General features: G+C 43.1%; 1 protein-coding gene across 1 annotated transcript in view; it reads left to right on the top strand.

Annotated features, from left to right (window-relative positions):
- Positions 1 to 20,815, top strand: part of IPPK (inositol-pentakisphosphate 2-kinase) — a 29,000-nt gene that overhangs the window by 491 nt on the left and 7,694 nt on the right. Inside the window, exons 2-4 of the mRNA XM_053469616.1 lie at positions 11,327 to 11,374; positions 14,020 to 14,115; positions 16,340 to 16,406. Coding sequence (XP_053325591.1) covers positions 11,327 to 11,374; positions 14,020 to 14,115; positions 16,340 to 16,406 — 211 coding nt within the window. The remainder of the gene's footprint in view (positions 1 to 11,326; positions 11,375 to 14,019; positions 14,116 to 16,339; positions 16,407 to 20,815) is intronic.

Consider the following 20,815-nt stretch of genomic DNA (forward strand, 5'->3'; position numbering starts at 1 on the left):
TCAGAGACTGGCTGAGAGTAATGGGAATTGACCCAGGAATGTAGGGCCTGCAGTAACCCCGTACTGTGCCACAGGAGGTTTGCCCGCCTGTTGCTGCCATGTAGCGAATGTACGGACTCTGAGTTGGGTTACACCGTTCCTGTCATAGTCATGCTGAGGTGTACTTGCGTTGTGCAAACGAGGCTTAAGTAAATTAATGTCATTAAACGAGTCATGTCAGGACTGGATGCTTTGACACGGGTGTACTTCTGCATCATGCAATAAAGCGTTGTAATAAACCTGAACTATTCTGTTTGGTGTAACATCTGGTACGTTTTGGGGATTATTCACTAAATGGAGAGTGAATAATTGCGGCTTTAACTCTCTCGATTTAGAATGTCTGTACTGGCCCTGCATAATGCATAACTTAATGGGTGAGGAGACTGAGTAAGTCTTATAGCAAGCAAGTCAAGCTCTTCCTACAGCGAATGCTCATAGGGAATAGTCCCGAATGGTGAATAGTCAAGGGGGTCTATTCACTAAAGGGAGTTTAGAAAGAAGAGTTGGTTTTTCAGCTCCTATGCTGAGGATACATCTCTAGTGAGCATCTGCTGTGGAAAAAGACTGGCTGGCCCTGTATAATGTATAGTTAAATCAGAGCCCCCTTGCGTGTTATGTTTATAGAGAGACAGTCCAGACCCTTTTCCTGGAGAAACTTCCCAGCGTTGGCCCTTCATAAGAAGTAGTGAAAGCAGGGAGCTGACACTGCGGCTCTTCTACCCATTAGTGAATGAACCCTTTTGCATGCATCACGTGGGGTATATATTATTCGCTGCTTGAAAGTCTGTGTGACATGTTTCATATTTACAAATACAATGTATAAAATTAAACCATACAAAACAAATCAAGAATTCAGCGCATGCCAGGTGAACACCATTCAGAAAGCACGTACCGGAGGCATCAATATAGGGGGTTCCGTCACACTATATGGCCATATATTGCTTACCTGCCGCTACGTCAAAGCACCCCGAGTTCTCGGTCTCCATAGAAGGCTTTAAATTGCTTGAGTCTCTTTTTTTGCTTATAATGCAAAGCATCCCACTGATATCGTGTGATGGAATCCCTGATATTTACACCTCAGACAGATGATGCGCTGAACTCTTGCTTTGTTTTATGTACTTATTGGTCATTATTATTCTAGCAGCAACCCGGGAATCAGAACGTATATGCATTTTATGCTTTTTAGGCTGTGCGTTCCCCTTTTTTTGTATTTTGAATATTTTTTTGTGCTGTGAATAATCAAATAATCAAATGGGAACACACAGCATAAAATGCATATACGTTCTGATCCATTTTGTAAAACAGTTTTTCTGGTACCCCGTCTAGAGGAAAAACTAGTAAATCAGTAGACGGTAACACAATAAACGCCTACACCAGCCCCTGTTCATTGTGTTACTGGCGCTCTATCCTATAGCTATTGTCGTAACAAAGTCACATGAGAACAAAGTTGTACAGTTGAAGTTCTGTATGAAGGACCGGGACCGTAGTTTACGTACGTTCCAATAGCTTATACGCTTTGAGGCGGTTTTTACTAGTGTGGTACATGAAGAGAACGTGGCAGCAAAGTGATAACCAAAAGTAACACAAATTCAGTTAGTAGACGGCAATTAAAAGTGTTGTGTATTGCGTGAGTGTGATCATACCTTAATAAAGACATGATGCGGCGTGCTCCTAGTATTACGCAATCTGCTTCCTGGCTTTTATTACATGTACTGCTGTCGCTGTCTTTGTAGATGAGATTATAATATAGTATTATGTCATGCGCTGGTGCAGCTTTATAAATGAATCACTATTTGTGACGTTCTTATTTATTTTAATACGGTTTTCATATGATGATGAGTTGATGGGATTGTTCACTGAAGGGTTCATTGATAGTTTGCAAGCGAGCTGTAGTTACATCTCCCTCACCTGCATGATGCATAATTCAATGGGCGAAGAGACTTTGGAGAAATCTTAAGTATGTAACTGTGACAGAATGAGCTGTCATACAGGGGCCCAAGGTGGTCAGAGATGGCTCCAGCCTGGCTGCCAAACAGGCAGGAACTCCATTGTTAAACTAATCCCATTACAGGATGGCTACCAGGGGGATATTCAGTAGCTAAAGTGGATTAAAGGTTGGGTTGTCTACCTGTTTATCAATGTTGATTTATGTTAATGAAGTTCTGTGGCTATATCAGTCTATGTTTTACAACAATAAACTGTTCATTCCTGCTGTACTCAGTTCAAGGTAGTTGTGTCTACTTATTGGGTACACATAGCAGGGTTCCAAGGTGCGCATGCTGACTGGTGCTGGAAGTGATTCCGGGGACAAGAGGAGGATACATGTGGGTGATCTCTGGGAGTTATTACAGCTCTCTTGGTGAACCCGTTACAGTAACCATGAGTTATACAGGGCCAGCCAGGGTCCTTCTGCAGCAAAAGCTCACTGGGTTCTTCATAATGCTTAGTGAATGAAAGAGCCGATCCCCCAACTTTCCAGCAAACACAGGGACAGACGGTACGATGACTGCCTGAACCTCGGTCCGCAACCCCCCCCCCGCGCAGGAAGACCTCTCTGACTGAAATGTAGCAGGCTTACCGCTCAGCGTAATAGTAGCTGCGAGTCTCACCGGTTTCCCCCCAAAAATGCCAGAATGCTGCTATAATCCGATATTATGTATTCCATACAAAAGGAGTTTTTGTGTATCATCAAACCGTAATTATTGGGGCACGTCATCTTAACACGGGGAAAAGTCTTAAATGAATCAAAAACACCCAAGTTCTAAATAACTTTTTCTTTTAAAAGGATCTTTTCATTTGTCAAAACAAAGACGCTCCTGTGGCTAATAAATGTTTTAAAGTATATATTCCGGTGGACGCTCGCCATGCGTATAGGTTCATTCTCTTCCAAGTATTAAAATGTTTGCAGAAGGGCGACGCAACCTTTCCTCCTTCTCTACAGTTTGTACTTTATTGTAGTTTCCTTCTAACTTCACTTCGTAATCTTATTAAAGGATTACCGTTTTGGAATGGTTTTGAAAGGAATTGTGTTGCGTAAAGCGTTTGGTGGAGGCCGGCACGAGAGGCTCCGCTGTAAATGGGTGACCTTTTGGTTCGCTCGCGCGTTTCTCAGGTTGTGTGCTTAGATGTGAAGTGCTCGCTTCTCCAGTTATTTATTAAATATTCTTTATTTGCAAGATCCTTATCTTTGCCACACACTAATCATTTCAGCTTTTGTCTGAAAATCTTGATGATCCGGATGACATATAGGGAAGTCACACGAAGCCGGTGCACGCCAACCATAGAAATGTTATTGCGCTTTTCTTCATTGTCTGTTCCTGCTGCACACAGGGGTTTATTCACTGAAGCGGGGGTCGAGATGAGATTTCAGCCCCGAATTCCCGTTTCTCTGGCCCTGTGTGTAATGTAGAGCTGAAACAACGAATCGATAAAATCGATAATAATCGATAACGGAAATCATCGATAACGATTTCCGTTATCGATTAATCGAGTGATCAATTCGTTGTTGGAGCACTCGGCTCCTTTTACTTACCTCCGCGAGCGTTCCCCGCTTCTGCTACATGCTCTGCCGTCTCCGCCTTCTAGCTACGTGACGGATGTGACGCGTTCCGGAGGTAAGTATTCTGCACAGATCGCACAGAGCGAATCGCTCTGTGCGAATGGAGCCACTCGCACAGAGCGATTCGCACAGAGCGGTTCGCTCTGGGCGAGTGGCTCCATTCGCACAGAGCGATTCGCTCTGTGCGAGTGGCTCCATTCGCACAGAGCGGTTCGCTCTGTGCGAGTGGCTCCATTCGCACAGAGCGGTTCGCTCTGTGCGAGTGGCTCCATTCGCACAGAGCGGTTCGCTCTGTGCGAGTGGCTCCATTCGCACAGAGCGGTTCGTGAGTGTGGGTGCAGGGCAGAGTGGGGGTGGGGGTGCAGGGCAGAGTGGGGGTGGGGGTGCAGGGCAGAGTGGGGGTGGGGGGTGCAGGGCAGGAGACTGGGTGCAGGGCAGAGTGGGGGTGGGGATGCAGGGTGTGAGTGTGGGTGCAGAGCAGAGTGGGAGACTGGGTGCAGAGCAGAGTGGGAGACTGGGTGCAGGGCAGAGTGGGGGTGGGGATGCAGGGCAGGGTGTGAGTGTGGGTGCAGGGCAGAGTGGGTGCAGGGCAGAGTGTGAGTGTGGGGGCAGGGCAGAATGTGGGGGCAGGGCTGGGTGCAGGGCAGAGTTAGAGACTGGGTGCAGGGGCACAGTGCAAAGTGCTGGGTGCAAAGTGCCAGTGCTGGGTGCAAAGTGCCAGGGCTGGGTGCAAAGTGCAAAGTGCTGGTGCAAAGTGCTGAATGCTGGGTGCAAAGTGCTGGATGCAAAGTGCCAGGGCTGGGGCAAAGTGCTGGGTGCAAAGTGCTGGGTGCAAAGTGCTGGGTGCAAAGTGCCAGGGCTGGGTGCAAAGTGCTGGGTGCAAAGTGCTGGGTGCAAAGTGCAAAGTGCTGGGGCAAAGTTTCTTGAACAGTAATAGTCCACCTCTTTTCAGAATGTTTGGGGTTATTTTGTTTCATAAATATTGTGTTTGGGTTCTTGTACTTTGAAAATATTGTTTTTTATTACATCATAACAAAATAAGAATGTTAATGTAAATTTTAAGTTGTTTTTTAACATCCAGTTCATTAAATTCTTTTAAATAAACGAAAAATTTGCATATTGTTTTTTTTATCCGATTAATCGATTAATCGAAAAAATAATCGGCCGATTAATCGATTATTAAAATAATCGTTAGTTGCAGCCCTAGTGTAATGCTTACGTTGGATTAATTTAAAGAAATGTCTGCTGGGCCGTTCAAGCTATTCGTGAAGCTGAAGCTCGCTGAGCCCATCATAATGTAACGTGAAGTCAGTGAGATGAAACCTCAGCCGTCCAGCAAGCTCCACCGCCAACTCCCAGCTTAGTGAATAAGCCCATTTGCCTGCTGACCATCACATAGTCATGAGTTGGTACATGGCTGGAGGTCTAAGCAGTTCATATGCAGCAGTGTTTGAAGCCTCCTCAGACCCATGAGATCTTAGGTTATAATACATGTTGTTTTTCTCTATAGCGTTATGTTTAGGTGAGAAAATTGGCTCTCGGTAAAGCGTTCCAATCCCAAACCAGTACGCGGCGGCAGCTTTACAATCCTGAAACATAGATGTAAACCTCGCATTCTGCGCTCAGATGTGACCCTGATTACCGTCTGGGGCGCGTATTAACAACCTGTCCTTCCAGTGCCTCGGTGATAGGATGTACGATGTGGAGGGAACACAATTCATACATATTACATGTGGAGGGTTTATATTCCAAAATATATTTGGAAATGGTGCCTCCTCTTACATTCAGGAGACAAATTGTTTACACAACATGATCCTCGTTTTATAGCCTCTGTGTATTGATGGAGGGACAGTCCGCATAACCCTTATGTGAAGGATAATGTATCGGCAGCTGATAAGTTCACGTGCTGCGTGTCAATCGGACTCTTAGCACGTGTTGTGTCACGTGTGTGTGTATTTTCTAATGACGTAGCGATATGCGAGCCCACGGCTGGATAGGTTCTTCCAGTCGCGTATAATAACACACATTGCCATCATAGTGTAACTGCGTCCTAGCAGATTAGAAATATCTCTGAAGATACATCTTTTGATCCTAAGGAGTCTGTTAATAATAATAATAATAATAATGTGAAGTTTAAGATAAATGTCTGGGTGGTGGGGGGTACTTTAACCTGCTCACAATCCAAACAACTGGAATGTGAACCAATTACTGCGGAATGCGAGGGGTTATCTGCTAGATGAATAGTATTTCAGGCATAACCCGTGTGCCTCTATCTGTACGCGTTCCGGTAGCAGCTACTGCAATGTGAGTCATATCTGACACGCTAACACCACGCCATTGACACGGGCGGCATTGACACGGCTGTGATGCAGATGCCAATATTTCTGTGTAGTGGTAAAAAGCCAGACGAATGAGTTATTTAAACTTATGTATGAACATATTTTCTGGGGGCTGATATATATTATATATCGTGTGTGTGTGTGTGTGTGTATATATATATAACACAGTGTGTGTAAACATCCAATGCCCCCATGGAGAGCGGTACTGTAAAGGTTATATGCTTTGTGTTAGATGAGGCATCACATTTAGAATTAGAATTCTGGGTATTGTTTTAACAAAGCTTGGAGACTTCTATCGGTGCTGAGAGGCAAATTTTGGTTAGCGGCACTCTTCTTCTCATCTTTTAAAGTGGACCCCCTTATCAGGGAGAATACGTCATGTGGCTCTTCACTGCGTATCATCAAGCTGTGTTTAATCATGGCTGTTCCGCAGCAGTGCACCGCTCCCCATGTTTATAAAGCGTAAAGTGCTAAGTGTTTCTGTGCCGATTCCTCTACGTTAACCATTATGTGTTTGTTATTCTCTTCCGGAATGGACAGTCTAGTGTCCTATGCAGGCCCTCCAATGAACAATGCATATTAATGTACTTTGTAAATACTTTAAAATGTCATTCTCTAACCCGTACAGGGGAAAAACCTGCAGCAAACTTGGCGATCATATGCATGAAAGTGTCTATGATGGCTGGAATGACAACTCAAATACTGAAAAGCCAATTTCACCACGAGAGGGACTGTGGGGTCTACAAAGACCATACTCTGATCTGTACTTTCTGCTCTCTGAAAAGAGAGGTAAAAAATACCCTAAAATGAAACGGCAAATAAATGATTACATTTGCTAATACCTTGTGTCCCTCCCATCAGAAATATACAATAAAAAAACATTTGCTGCCCACCAAAAGTAATAAATACAATACAGTGATGGATGGACATTTGTAGGTTATGACTGCACTCAGGAGATGTCGCTGGATGGACATTGGGTTGGTATTTTTTCCGTAGGATGGGTATCCCTGCCAAAAACAGCAGAATAGAGAAACCTTATATCTCCTGTTTTAGCCTGTTTTTTTTGTATTTTAGTATACTGTTATATGTATCATGATGGCTTCAAACAGAAGCCCCCCCCCTATATGCTTTATGTTCTTGTGGTTCTGCTAATGGAGGAGGGGTGGTTATGGGATGAAGAAGTACATCAGAAAAACACTAAAACCTCTGTGCTCTTGGTCTGTAAGATAATTCTGCCCCTAAAGGGTTTTGTGGAGAGCTAAATGGGTCTTTGCAGGAAAAGCTAACTGCAGTTATTCTTTTATCATGAATTCTGATACCAAGTAGTCATAAAGACTCCCAGTTTAGCAAATAAACCCCTATTCACGTAACACTGTATTGGAGACTTATTTGTAACCGTGAGGGAAATGTATATATGAATTACGATTCTCTGTAATCTTTAGCCACTTAAGGCTGTTGCTGTTACTTTTAAAGAATATATCATTTGAAAGAAAGAAGCTGCCACTCCCTCCTAAAGCTAAGAACTTGGCAGGACAAAGTGTTCATTTGTAGCCTACTTAACATTCAGGTGGCTTGCTGTATGTCTTCAGCGTTAAACGTGACACCGTGACATTCAGCTCCCGACAATCCTGTGTATTCCTGAGATGCTTTCTGTTTTTGCATTGCTGTCTGCCGCCTGGTTTTTATGCTGTGCTATAAATCATTGGTTTTGATCTGGTTGTCGCTCTGCCATTCTGATACTTTTATCAGTTCTATGACTTGTCCTCATAACTAAACTTAACCTAATGTCATGAAGGCTAGAAGCTCAGGATAGTAACATAGTAACATAGTTCATAAGGTTGAAAAAAGACCAAAGTCCATCAAGTTCAACCTATATACATATTGTGTCCCTACTGTGTTGATCCAGAGGAAGGCAAAAAACCCTTATGAAGCAGATGCCAATTGCCCCATACCAGGGGGGAAATTCCTTCCCGACTCCAAATATGGCAATCAGAATAAATCCCTGGATCAACGTTCTGTCCCTATTAATCTAATATCCATAACTTGTAATATTATTGCTTTCAAGAAACACGTCCAGGCTCCTTTTGAACTCTTTTATTGAGTTTACCATTACCACTTCCTCTGGCAGAGAGTTCCATAATCTCACCGCTCTTACTGTAAAGAACCCCCGTCTGTGCTGGTGTAGAAACCTTCTTTCCTCCAGCTGTAGAGGATGTCCCCTTGTTATAGATACAGTCCTGGGTATAAATAGGTCCTGGGAGTGATCTCTTTACTGCCCCCTTATATATTTATACATAGTTATTAAGTCCCCCCCCCAAGCCGTCTTTTTTCCAAACTAAATAACCCTAATTCTGATAATCTTTCTGGGTACTGTAGTCCTCCGATTCCCCTTATTACTCTGGTTGCCCGTCTTTGAACCCTCTCCAGCTCCACTATATCTTTCTTGTACACTGGTGCCCAGTACTGTACACAGTATTCCATGTGTGGTCTGACTAGTGACTTGTACAGTGGTAGAATTATTTCCTTGTCGTGGGCATCTATGCCCCTTTTGATGCACCCCATGATTTTATTTGCCTTAGCAGCAGCTGCCTGACACTGGTCGCTACAGGTAAATTTACTGTTAACTAAAACTCCTATGTCCTTTTCCATGTCAGTCGTCCCCAGTGTTTTCCCATTTAATACATATTCCCAGCCTGGATTTTTCTTCCCCATGTGCATAACCTTACATTTATCTGTGTTGAACCTCATCTGCCACATCCCAGCCCAAGCCTCCAACCTATGCAGATCCATTTGTAATCGTGCATTGTCCTCTATTGATAAATTAGGATAAATTAACCTTTACCTTATTATACACAATCTTTTTGCATGTTTGTTACGCTGAAATGTTTTAGGTCATCCAACAAGTCTTAATATTCGACCAATAACCAGTGTAAACACAAAATGCAGCTCTTAAATGATGAAAACGTACCCAACCCTACCTGGCTTCCCCCTTGGCTACTTAATCATCCAATTAACTGAATGTAATAGATAATTGGGTTCAGTTTCACTAGACGCACCCAGACATGATTACTGCCAGCCCTGTAGAAACTAGACGTCTATTAAATAGAACCTGTTGAAGTAGGCTGAAAGGTCTCAAAGCAGCACATGATGGTGCAGTGTAAAGAAATTCAAAGTCAATGGTATCGGCATTCTGGGAAGGGTTAAACACAACAGTGGTGAGCCTTCCCGGGAGCGGTCAGTCTACCAACATTTCTCCAAGTGTGCATCAGTGGATCATCCAGAAGGTCACAAAAGAACCAAGACTAACGTAAAGAACTGCAGGCCTCGCTTGCCTCAGTTAAGGTCAATGTTCACGGTAAGATAGAAAATCGTGCAAAAAAGGCATCCATGGGAGATTTGCAAGGCGAAAACCACTGCTGACCACCCAAGACTTTTTGGATAATCTGAGGACTGAGGAATCAAGAGGAACTTTTTGGAAGACCTGGTTCCAGTTACACCTGTTATAAAACACAACATTGTACAAGAAGAGCTTCATAGCTCTTCATAACGGTCAAACCTGGTGGTGCTTCAGGACCAGGGTGAATTGCCATAATCTATGGAACCATGAATTCTGCTCTCTATCAGAAAATCCTGATGGAGAATGTCACCTAAAGTAGAGCCCTGACTGTTTTCTTAATTCCGCTGAGTTTCTGACCATTACTGTCCGATCCCGCAACATGTGTGTCCGATCCCGCAACATGTGTGTCCGATCCCGCAACATGTGTGTCCGATCCCGTAACGTGTGTGCAATCCCGCCCGCTTCTTTCTCCCGCCACAATCCCAATGCTCCGGTTTAGTTGGATTATGCAGCAGGACAATGATCCGAAGCACACAAGCAAGTCCACCACTGAATGGCTCAAGAGACAAAATGAAGGTTTTGGAGTGACCTAGTCAAAGTCCTGCCTTGAATTCAATTGAGATCCTCTGGCATGACTTTTAAAAAGGCACTTCATGATCGATAAGCCTCCGCTGTGGCTGAATTAAAACAATTCTGCCAAAATTCCTCCCCACCAACATAAGACTCATTTAAAGCAAACCTTACATTGCTATCATCACCAAGGGTGTAAAACTCAGCAGTTTAAGGATCCCTGACCATGGTCTGGAGTTTTGGTCCTCTACTTTCCAAGCCAACCCTGCGTTTGATCAGTAAGAGAGGTTTTCGACTAATCAAGACCCAATACCTCCGGCAACCACCTTTTTGAAGTGTTTTCAGTATCTGGTGAGGTTTGACAAGTTCTGGAAAAATGTATGATGCATAAAATAGTTTAGCCTACTGCAATTTTCCAAATCATCAATTTTGGCTAACAAGGTCTGAATAGGGATTGTTGCCCAGACATTTCTTTAAGTTGAGCAATCTCATCTTCCAGGTCATTGATTGTGTCAACGTGTAGTAATTTTAGCTGAATTAGATGCGTTTTGTTTCATCAAAGAGGGGCCACAGGGTGTGGTGTAAGTGGGCTGATTGAAGGATAGATAGGTCTCGGGCATTGTCTTGAGCACAAAGTTATCTGAACGTGGTTGAATGGTTTTCAAATTTAAAGTTTGCTTGGGGACCGAGCGTTGCAAGGCCTTTCTGTGAGGCATGTCCAGAAATTTGTCTGACCTAGTAAGAGTAAAATAAATACTCAAAGCAATGGTCGCATATAATGAAAATCGGGCTACAATGGATGCGAAGGCAGCACATCTAGTGGAGTACATTTATAGACTACACAACCAGACAGAGAGACCACAAAGCATGGAATCCCACGAGCCACGGGTGAGAACTTCAAGCACAAGCATTTAAAGCACTTCAATTTTAAGCACATTTATCTTAAACTTACCATCCTTATCTTAGGCCTTTTTGCAATTTTCTCTGGATGCTTCCATTGACGGAATGTTGTTTTTAAATGTACTTTTTGTGTATTACTTTTCTACTTCTGTATAACTGCTTTTACCGATCTGTCCCTTTGGGGTGTTTATGCAGCCGTTGAGGTTTGTGTTAGTGTGGCTGTGTGACACAGAGACCCCTGACAGAGGCCTGCTTGTTTTTATATCTTGCTTTATATCATTGATTTGAATTAATGGTGTTTGGAATTTGCTACACTACAAGCGTTTGTATTTTTACAAATGACTGAATGACTTTGGCTTATATGTTACACGATGTTTTTTTTTAACTTTACTTGAATTGCGCCCTCATGAGACATAGAAGTTTTAGTTTGTTTGAAATAGAACAGGGGTATACAATGAAATGTAATGATACACGTGTGTGTGTGTATAATGTGTGTCATGTAGGATTATAATCTTATTGTAAGATATATATATATATATATATAATGATATTTAATAGCGACTTTTATTTTTCTTTATATAGCGATGTGTGGTCCTTCGTTTCCTGAAATTTCTCCCAAACAGAAATAAGGTAGGACTTTCCATTCAGTCATTACTTCAATGCTTATATTTACTGCAATAAAATATTGGTATTCAGTGCTGAAACAATGTTCATAACCCCTGAAGTCCCCATTACAACAAACTCTCAAAACCAGTCTTCAAAGAACTATAAATGTTGGTAAGTGTGTGTGTGTGTGCGTGCGTGTTACGTGCTTCAGAGTCCAGTGGCAGCCCTTTCACAGTCTCTCTCCCAGGCACATGGGAAATTCCAAACATCACATAACATGCACACTAAATCGCCCAAGGCATTTGGACAGCTGACCACACCTGGAAAAGCTTTTCTGAGAAAACTGTACCAGACCATTACCCTCCTCCACTTAACGTCACCGCAGGCACTATACTCTCAGGTAGTGTTCTCCTGGCATCCGCCAAACCCAAATTCATCCATCAGAATTCCACATAATGATGTGTGATATCACCCCAGAGAGTCCTGTTATACCACTCAATACGACGCTGAGCATCTTCCCGCTCTGTTAGTGTATGTGGTCCGCTGCTATGTGGCTGAGCTGTGGTCCCCTAGATGCTTCCACTCCACAATCATAGCGCTTACAGATTACCGCATCTAGCAGGCAGAAACCTCGCCGACAGACTTGTCAAAGGCGGCATCCTATGGCTGTGCTACGTTTAAAGTCACTGAGCTCTTCAGTATGACCAATTCTACCGCCAGCAATGGGTGTTCCTGAAACACCTAAACTCAATAATTAGGAGAGATGTCCTCATGCTTTTGGTCATGTAGTGTACGTGTCGTCTTGTGGAATTTGTGGCGCATGTAATTGTTCAGTTAGGTGACCCGTATAAACCACGTATAACTGGCAGCATTTATTAATAGGGCCAATTAAAGCTGTCACAATAAGGACATATCAGAGATGGTTTATCTCATACTTATTGAACGTTTGTGAGATGCATAGAACTGGGTTACATGGATGTAAATCTGGAATACGCAAGCTAGTTTTATTTTCTTGAGTTGCATACGATTCCAATTAGTTACAGTGACGTATGTCTGAATGTCCAACCCTACTAGACTCCGTCCAGAGCAGTTTGGCGGGAACTAACTTGTAGATTATTATTCTAAATCTCAGAGCATCTTTCCCCAAGATCGTGTTTTTAATGCAATCTGTATAGTAAATTGGTTCTGTTGGTTATTTAAGTTCTTGTAGAATTGCTTTGTATGTATTTTGCGATGGGATCGTTGGGTTCAGTTATCTTAGGCGCTGTTAGAGTGGTTTTAGATACAGTGGGAGCCTTAGGACTGATATTGTTTGCCTGGCGCAAATAATTTCTAGATGTAGATATTGTAGTGAAGTCTCAAAGGAGGGCTTATAAATCATGAAAAACAAAATTAACATGGAACCTAAAGTACGTTAGCATGTATAGCTTGGGGTAGAAAGGGCGATTTCATATAAATTTATACTTGTGATTATGAATAGAACCTCATGACCTTTCACAACTTATATACCGTATTTGCTCGATTATAAGACGACCCCCCAAATCTGAATATTCATTTAGGAAAAAAAGCCTGAATATAAGACGACCCTATAGGAAAAAAGTTTTACCAGTAAATGTTAATTAATGTAAACTATTTTTTTTTGATTTGAGAAAAATATTTTGGTTTTTTCCTTCTATTTTCCAACCTGCCCCCCCCCCCAGTTATGCACATCTGCCCCAGAAATGCCTTATACTCCCTATATGCCACTGTGCCCCATGATATGCCTTTTAATCCTCTAAATGCCACTGTGCCCCATGATATGCCTTTTAACCTATATGCCACTGTGCCCCATGATCTGCCTTTTGACCCCCTATGTGCCACTCTGTCTCCAGAAATGCCTTATACCCCTTATACATGCCACTCTGGGAGGTGTAAGGCATTTCAGGAGGCAGAGTGGCGTATAGAGAGTTTAAAAGGCATTTCTGGAGGCAAAGTGGCATTAAGGGAGTTAAAAGGTATTTCCTAGAGCACTCTGCCTCCAGAAATGCCTTATGCCCCCCATTTAACACTCCCCCGCCCCCCCTCCAACTTACCGGTGCTTCTGACTCCCCTGTCATGTAGCTGGGGCAGCGTGTAGAACTTACGCTGCAGCCGGAAGGAGGTGTGGCTAGCAGCGGGGGTTGTCTGCATCCATCGCGCAGAACTTCCCCGGCTGTCAGAGATCAGAGTTCCCGGCACCGGTGCCAGTGCCGCACCGGTAAGGGGAACTCTGATCTCTGGCAGCCCGGGGAAGGTCTGCGCGATGGACGCAGACAACCCCCGCTGCTAGCCACACCTCCTTCCAGCTGCAGCGTAAGTTGTCTACGCGAATCGCTGGACTCAGGAGCACTGGTAAGTTGGGGGGGGGGGGGGACGGGACAGGAGGATCCAGGTCCCCTGCAGCTGCGGGGGATCTGGATCTTAGTCGTCTCATAGTCAGACCTATTTGAGGTCTGATTACAAGACGACCTCGATTATAAGACGAGGGGTATTTTTCAGAGCATTTGCTCTGAAAAAAACCTTGTCTTATAATCGAGCCAATACGGTAATTACACAACTTCAATGAAATATATACATTAAATTATGTTTTTAAAAAATATATATTTTGCCAATCATGCTAATCAGCAAACATTTTGTTTTTCCTTATTCAGACGGCAGAAGAAGTCTACCAACACCTGCACAACATTTTGGACTTCGGAAAACATATTATGAAACAGTTTTTGGGAGAAAACTTTGTTCACCATGGGGTAAGTAAACTTACTTTTTTCATTGGCCAGTACCCCATAGGAAAAGCAACCGTTGATTTTCCGAATATACCATCCACCTCTGTTTACTGGCCATTACAAGTAGAGGACATGACAAATTTGGTTTTGCTAGGTAAACCAGCCACCCGACAAGGCCGTTGAGCCACTGATGGAGCAGATGTCGGCATCACACGTTGTGCCTTCTCTCCTTTCTTTGTGACCCCTTTATTGTTTTTCCAGAAATGATAATATAGGGGTATTGGATGCTGCTGTTTGTATAGCAGGCAAGCCCTCTTTGTTGATTGACTGCACCTGAGGGATTTTATTTTGGATAGGTGATTTAACATCACTGGATTTTAATGTCGGTAACGGCTAATTCCCTCAGCAGACGCTGGTGATAGTTGGTGGATGTGCTGGTTGGCGCTTTGCACGATATCTATGATCCCTATTATCCCTTTTTAATGTATTTTTATCTGCCAGTTGATGATTAAGGAGACATGCTAGTTTTGTAGTTAAATTGATTGCCAAACAAAAATCTTAAACTAAATTATAGTTTTTTTTATTAAAAAAAAACCTTAAAAAACTTGAACAGTTCAATGAAAAACTACAATGATGCCCTTAGCTGATGTGTAAGATACACCCCTGCAGTGATCTGATGATTCTTGCCATTGATTGGTTGCTTGAAGCAGCAAATCCGCAGCAGGAAAGCCTTTTATGCAGATGTCTGAGAACTTTATTCAACAAAACAAATCATTCTGCTGTAAGCTATTTAAACAATACCACCGTAACCCGCTCCTCATACTAATGGACCACACACACACACACCTACGTTTATTCCAAGAGTACCTGTTCTCATTGTGGTTATTTTTATTATTTTAGTTTATTTGAGGTTTTTTTTTTTACTAACTATTGAAGCCATCTACCGTATTTGCAAATGCTCTGAAAAATACCCCTCGTCTTCTAATCGGGGTCGTCTTCTAATCAGACCTCAAATAGAGGTCTGATTATGAGACTAAGATCCAGATCCCCCGTACCGCTGCAGGGGACCTGGATCCTCCTGTGCCCCCCCCACTTACCGGTGCTTCCTGCTGTATTGCCGGGGCACCGGGTTGACGTCTACGCGATCCGCGTAGACAGCGTCCGCTGCAGCCGGAAGGAGGTGTGGCTAGCAGCGGGGGTTGTCTGCGTCTATCGCGCAAATCCTTCCCCGACTGTCAGAGATCAGAGTTCTGATCTCTGACAGCCGGGGAAGGTATCCGCGACGGACGCAGACAAACCCCCGCTGCCCCGGCAATACAGCAGGAAATTGGAAGTACCGGTAAGTGTGTGTGTGTGGTGTGTGTGGTGTGTGTTACATAGGGCATTTCTGGAATGCCTTATACCCCTATATGCCACTCTGGCACTTAGGGGGTTAAAAGGCATATTATGGGGCAGAGTGGCATATAGGGAGGTATAAGGCATTTCAGGAGGCAGAGTGGCGTTAAGGGGCATTTAATAGAGCACTCTGCCTCCTGAAATGCCTTATACCTCCCTATATGCCACTCTGCCCCATAATATGCCTTTTAACCCCCTAAATGCCAGAGTGGCATATAGGGGTATAAGGCATTTCTGGAGGCAGAGTGCTCTATACAATGCCTTTTAACTCCCTTAATGCCACTCTGCCTCCTGGAATGCCTTATACCTCCCTATATGCCACTCTGCCCCATAATATGCATTTTAACCCCCTAAATGCCAGAATGGGATATAGGGGTATAAGGCATTTCTGGAGGCAGAGTTGCACATAGGGGGTCAAAAGGCATACCATGGGGCACAGTGGCATATAGAGGGTTAAAAGGCATATCATGGGCCACAGTGCCATATTGGTGTGGCAAGCCTGGGGCCAGATGTGCGTAACTGGGGGACAGGTTGGAAAATACAAGGAAATAAAAACAAAAAAAATATTTTTCTCAATCATAGCTTTTATTAAAAAAATAGTTTACATGAATTAACATTTACTGGTAAAACTTTTTTCCTTTAGGGTCGTCTTATATTCAGGCTTTTTCTTTTTTGCCTAAGTTGTTAATCAGATTTTGGGGGGTCGTCTTATAATCAGGGTTGTCTTATAATCGAGCAAATACTGTATATCCTTTCATATACATGGCATTGCTATGGGAGGGGTGTAATTGTGAATATGAATATTATTTGTTGCAAATTAGCTGAAATATTAAATGTCGTTTTATGTTCACAGGAAGTTGTGAAGCTGCAGCTGGATTTTATTAAACTCCTCTGTTTAAGGATCCAGTCGGAAAGACCAGGTAATCAAATCGATACAGTGTGCAGCTTGGCGTGAAGTTCTATTTTTGAGATTTGTATTATGGGTTTATTATTCAGTCTTCTGCTACATCGTTTGCGTGAGTGATATGCGTAGGCATAGAGAACTGTGCAAAAGTTTTAGGCACAGGTAAAAAAAATGCTTTTAACAATATCCAAAGTGAGAGAACAGAAGAAAAATCTAAATCAAATCAATAATTGGTGCGACCGTCCTTTGCCTTCAGAACAGAATCAATTCTAGGTATAAGCGCACACATTTTTCTGTCTTTAAAGAAAGAACCTTAATGACTTTGACCGTATGTTTGGTGTCGTTATCATCATGCTGCAGAATAAATTTGGGGGCAGTCAGATGCCTCCCTGTAGTATTACATGATGGATAACTATCTGCCTGTATTTTTACATGTATTTTTAAAATTTTAAAGCATTTTTTCCACACTTTCCTAGGTACTGTAACATAGTAACATAGTAACATAGTTCATAAGGTTGAAAAAAGACCAAAGTCCATCAAGTTCAACCTATATACATATTGTGTCCCTACCGTGTTGATCCAGAGGAAGGCAAAAAACCCTTATGAAGCAGATGCCAATTGCCCCATACCAGGGGGAAAATTCCTTCCCGACTCCAAATATGGCAATCAGAATAAATCCCTGGATCAACGTTCTGTCCCTATTAATCTACTATCCATAACTTGTGATATTATTGCTTTCAAGAAACACGTCCAGGCTCCTTTTAAACTCTTTTATTGAGTTTACCATTACCACTTCCTCTGGCAGAGAGTTCCATAGTCTCACCGCTCTTACTGTAAAGAACCCCCGTCTGTGCTGGTGTAGAAACCTTCTTTCCTCCAGCCGTAGAGGATGTCCCCTTGTTATAGATACAGTCCTGGGTATAAATAGGTCCTGGGAGTGATTTCTGTACTGCCCCCTTATATATTTATACATAGTTATTAAGTCCCCCCTAAGCCGTCTTTTCTCCAAACTAAATAACCCTAATTCTGATAATCTTTCTGGGTACTGCAGTCCTTCCATTCCCCTTATTACTCTGGTTGCCCGTCTTTGAACCCTCTCCAGTTCCACTATATCTTTCTTGTACACTGGTGCCCAGTACTGTACACAGTATTCCATGTGTGGTCTGACTAGTGACTTGTACAATGGTAGAATTATTTCCTTGTCATGGGCATCCATGCCCCTTTTGATGCACCCCATGATTTTATTTGCCTTAGCAGCAGCTGCCCGACACTGGTCGCTACAGGTAAATTTACTGTTAACCAAGACTCCTAAGTCCTTTTCCATGTCAGTCTTCCCCAGTGTTTTCCCATTTAATACATATTCTCAGCCTGGATTTTTCTTCCCCGTGTGCATAACCTTACATTTATCCGTGTTGAACCTCATCTGCCACATCCCAGCCCAAGCCTCCAACCTATGCAGATCCATTTGTAATCATGCACTGTCCTCTATTGTGTTAACCACGCTACAGAGCTTAGTATCGTCTGCAAAGATTGATACTTTACTATACAATCCCTCTACAAGGTCATTAATAAATATATTAAAAAGAATAGGACCCAAAACTGACCCCTGTGGTACCCCACTAGTAACAGTCACCCACTCAGAGTATGTACCATTAATAACCACCCTCTGTTTCCTATCACTGAGCCATTTACTTACCCACATACACACATTCTCCCCCAGCCCAAGCATTCTCATTTTATGTACCAGCCTTTTATGTGGCACTGTATCAAATGCTTTGGAAAAATCAAGATATACGACATCCAGCGATTCTCCCCGATCCAGTCTTGAGCTCACCTCCTCATAAAAGCTGATCAGGTTAGTTTGACAGGACCGATCCCTTGTAAACCCATGCTGATATGGAGTCATACATTTATTTTCATTGAGATACTCCAAAATAGCATCTCTTAGGAAACCCTCAAACAGTTTACATACAACAGAAGTTAAACTAACAGGCCTATAATTCCCCGGGTCACTTTTTGTCCCCTTTTTGAATATTGGCACAACATTTGCAATGCGCCAGTCCTGGGGAACAGACCCGGTCACTATAGAGTCCTTGAATATTAGAAATAGGGGTCTGTCTATTACATTACTTAACTCCCTTAGAACGCGGGGGTGAATGCCATCTGGACCTGGTGATTTGTCTATTTTGATTTTTTTTTAGGCGGCACTGCACTTCTTCCTGGGTTAGACAGGCGACATGTACTGGGGCATTTATCTCATCCTGCTGTATATTACCTGGCATTTCATTTTCCTCTGTGAATACAGCAGAGAAGAATATATTTAATAGATTCGCTTTTTCCTGATCCCCGTCTATAACGTCTCCCTCATTACTTTTTAAGGGGCCGACGCTTTCATTTTTAACCTTTTTACTATTTATATAGTTAAAGAACATTTTGGGGTTTGTTTTACTCTCTTTGGCAATGAGTCTTTCTGTCGCCACTTTTGCTGCTTTTATCTGATTTTTACATATTTTATTTTTTTCCCGATAGCTTCTTAGTGCTTCCTCACTGCCTTCCTGTTTTAGTAGCTTAAATGCCTTTTTTTTGCCATTTATTGCCACCTTTACATTTTTATTTATCCACATTGGTTTTCTCTTGTTCCTGACTCTTTTATTCCCATACGGTATGTACTTTTCACAGTGAGAATTTAAGATATTTTGAAAAATCTCCCATTTAGTATCTGTGCTTTTGTTTTTGAGGACATTTTCCCAATTTACAGTGTTAAGGGCTTCTCTTAGTTGATCAAACTTTGCCTTCCTAAAGTTCATAGTTCTTGTGGCTCCTCTAAGAGTTCCCTTATTGAACGACAAGTTATAATGTATTATATTGTGATCACTATTTCCTAGGTGCCCTCTGACCTGCACATTAGTTACTCTGTCAGGTCTGTTGGTTAATATTAAGTCCAGTAGAGCGCCCCCTCTGGTTGGGTCCTGTACCATTTGGGACAGATAATTATCTTTACTTATAGTCAGAAAGCGGTTTCCTTTATGAGATTCCCAGGTCTCGGTTTCCCAGTTTATGTCGGGATAGTTAAAGTCCCCCATAATAACCACCTCATTGTGATTTGCTGCCTTGTTTATTTGCTTTAATAATTGATCTTCTGCTGCTTCAATTATATTTGGTGGCTTATAGCAAACCCCGATCAGTATTTTATTATTTTTCTTTCCATATATTTCTACCCATAATGACTCCACATCATCATTTCCCTCACATATATTCTCCCGCAGTGTGGCCTTTAGGCTGGACTTTACATAAAGGCAAACTCCTCCCCCTTTTCGTTTTTTTCGATCCTTCCTGAATAGACTATAACCCTGTATGTTAACCGCCCAGTCATAGCTATCATCCAACCATGTCTCTGTTATACCCACTATGTCATAACTTTCTGCAGACATTATTAACTCCAGTTCGCCAGTTTTATTGGTCAGACTTCTGGCATTAGTAAGCATACAATTTAGAGGTGTATGGTTTTTTCTCCTATCAAGCCTATCCCTATTAACTATTCTAACCCCTCCCTCCGCTCCACCCCCAGGTACATTTATATGCCCCAGTTCTCTATCTATACTATCTTCCCCTTCTATATTGTAGTTTCCCTCCCCCCCTTTCCCTAGTTTAAATACTCCTCCACCCTTCTGGCCATCTTCTCCCCGAGTACAGCTGCACCCTCCCCATTGAGGTGCAGCCCGTCCCTACCGTAGAGCCTGTATCCGACAGAGAAGTCGGCCCAGTTCTCCATGAACCCAAACCCCTCCTTCCTACACCAGCTTCTGAGCCACTTGTTTAGCTCCCTAATCTCCCGCTGCCTCTCTGGTGTGGCACGTGGTACAGGTAATATTTCAGAAAATACTACCTTGGAGGTCCTTGCCTTGAGCTTGCTACCTAAGTCCCTGAAATCATTTTTAAGGACACTCCGCCTACCTCTTACTTTGTCATTGGTGCCAATGTGCACCATGACAGCTGGGTCTTCTCCAGCCCCTCCCAGTAATCTGTCAACCCGATCCGCGATGTGCCGAACTCGAGCGCCAGGCAGACAACACACTGTTCGGCGATCCCGGTCTTTGTGACAGATTGCCCTGTCTGTCCCCCTAATAATAGAGTCCCCTACTACCAGCACCTGTCTGGCCTGCCCTGTGCTCGTCCTTCCCTCCTTACTGGAGCAGACACCGCTCTGGAGGTCAGAGGCAGTGACTTGCTGCAGTATTGCTAACTCTGAACTAACATCCCCCTCATCTGCCAACCGGGCAAACTTGTTGGGGTGTGCTAGATCAGGACTAGCCTCCCTGGCGCTTTTCCCCCTACCCCGCCTTCTAACTGAAACCCAGCTAGCTGCCTGACTGTGCTGTACCTCCATCCCGCTATCCTCCCCCACCTCTACCCGCGAGAGAGCTT

Source organism: Spea bombifrons, chromosome 6 (genome assembly GCF_027358695.1).
Source record: "Spea bombifrons isolate aSpeBom1 chromosome 6, aSpeBom1.2.pri, whole genome shotgun sequence".
Lineage (NCBI taxonomy): Eukaryota > Metazoa > Chordata > Amphibia > Anura > Pelobatidae > Spea > Spea bombifrons.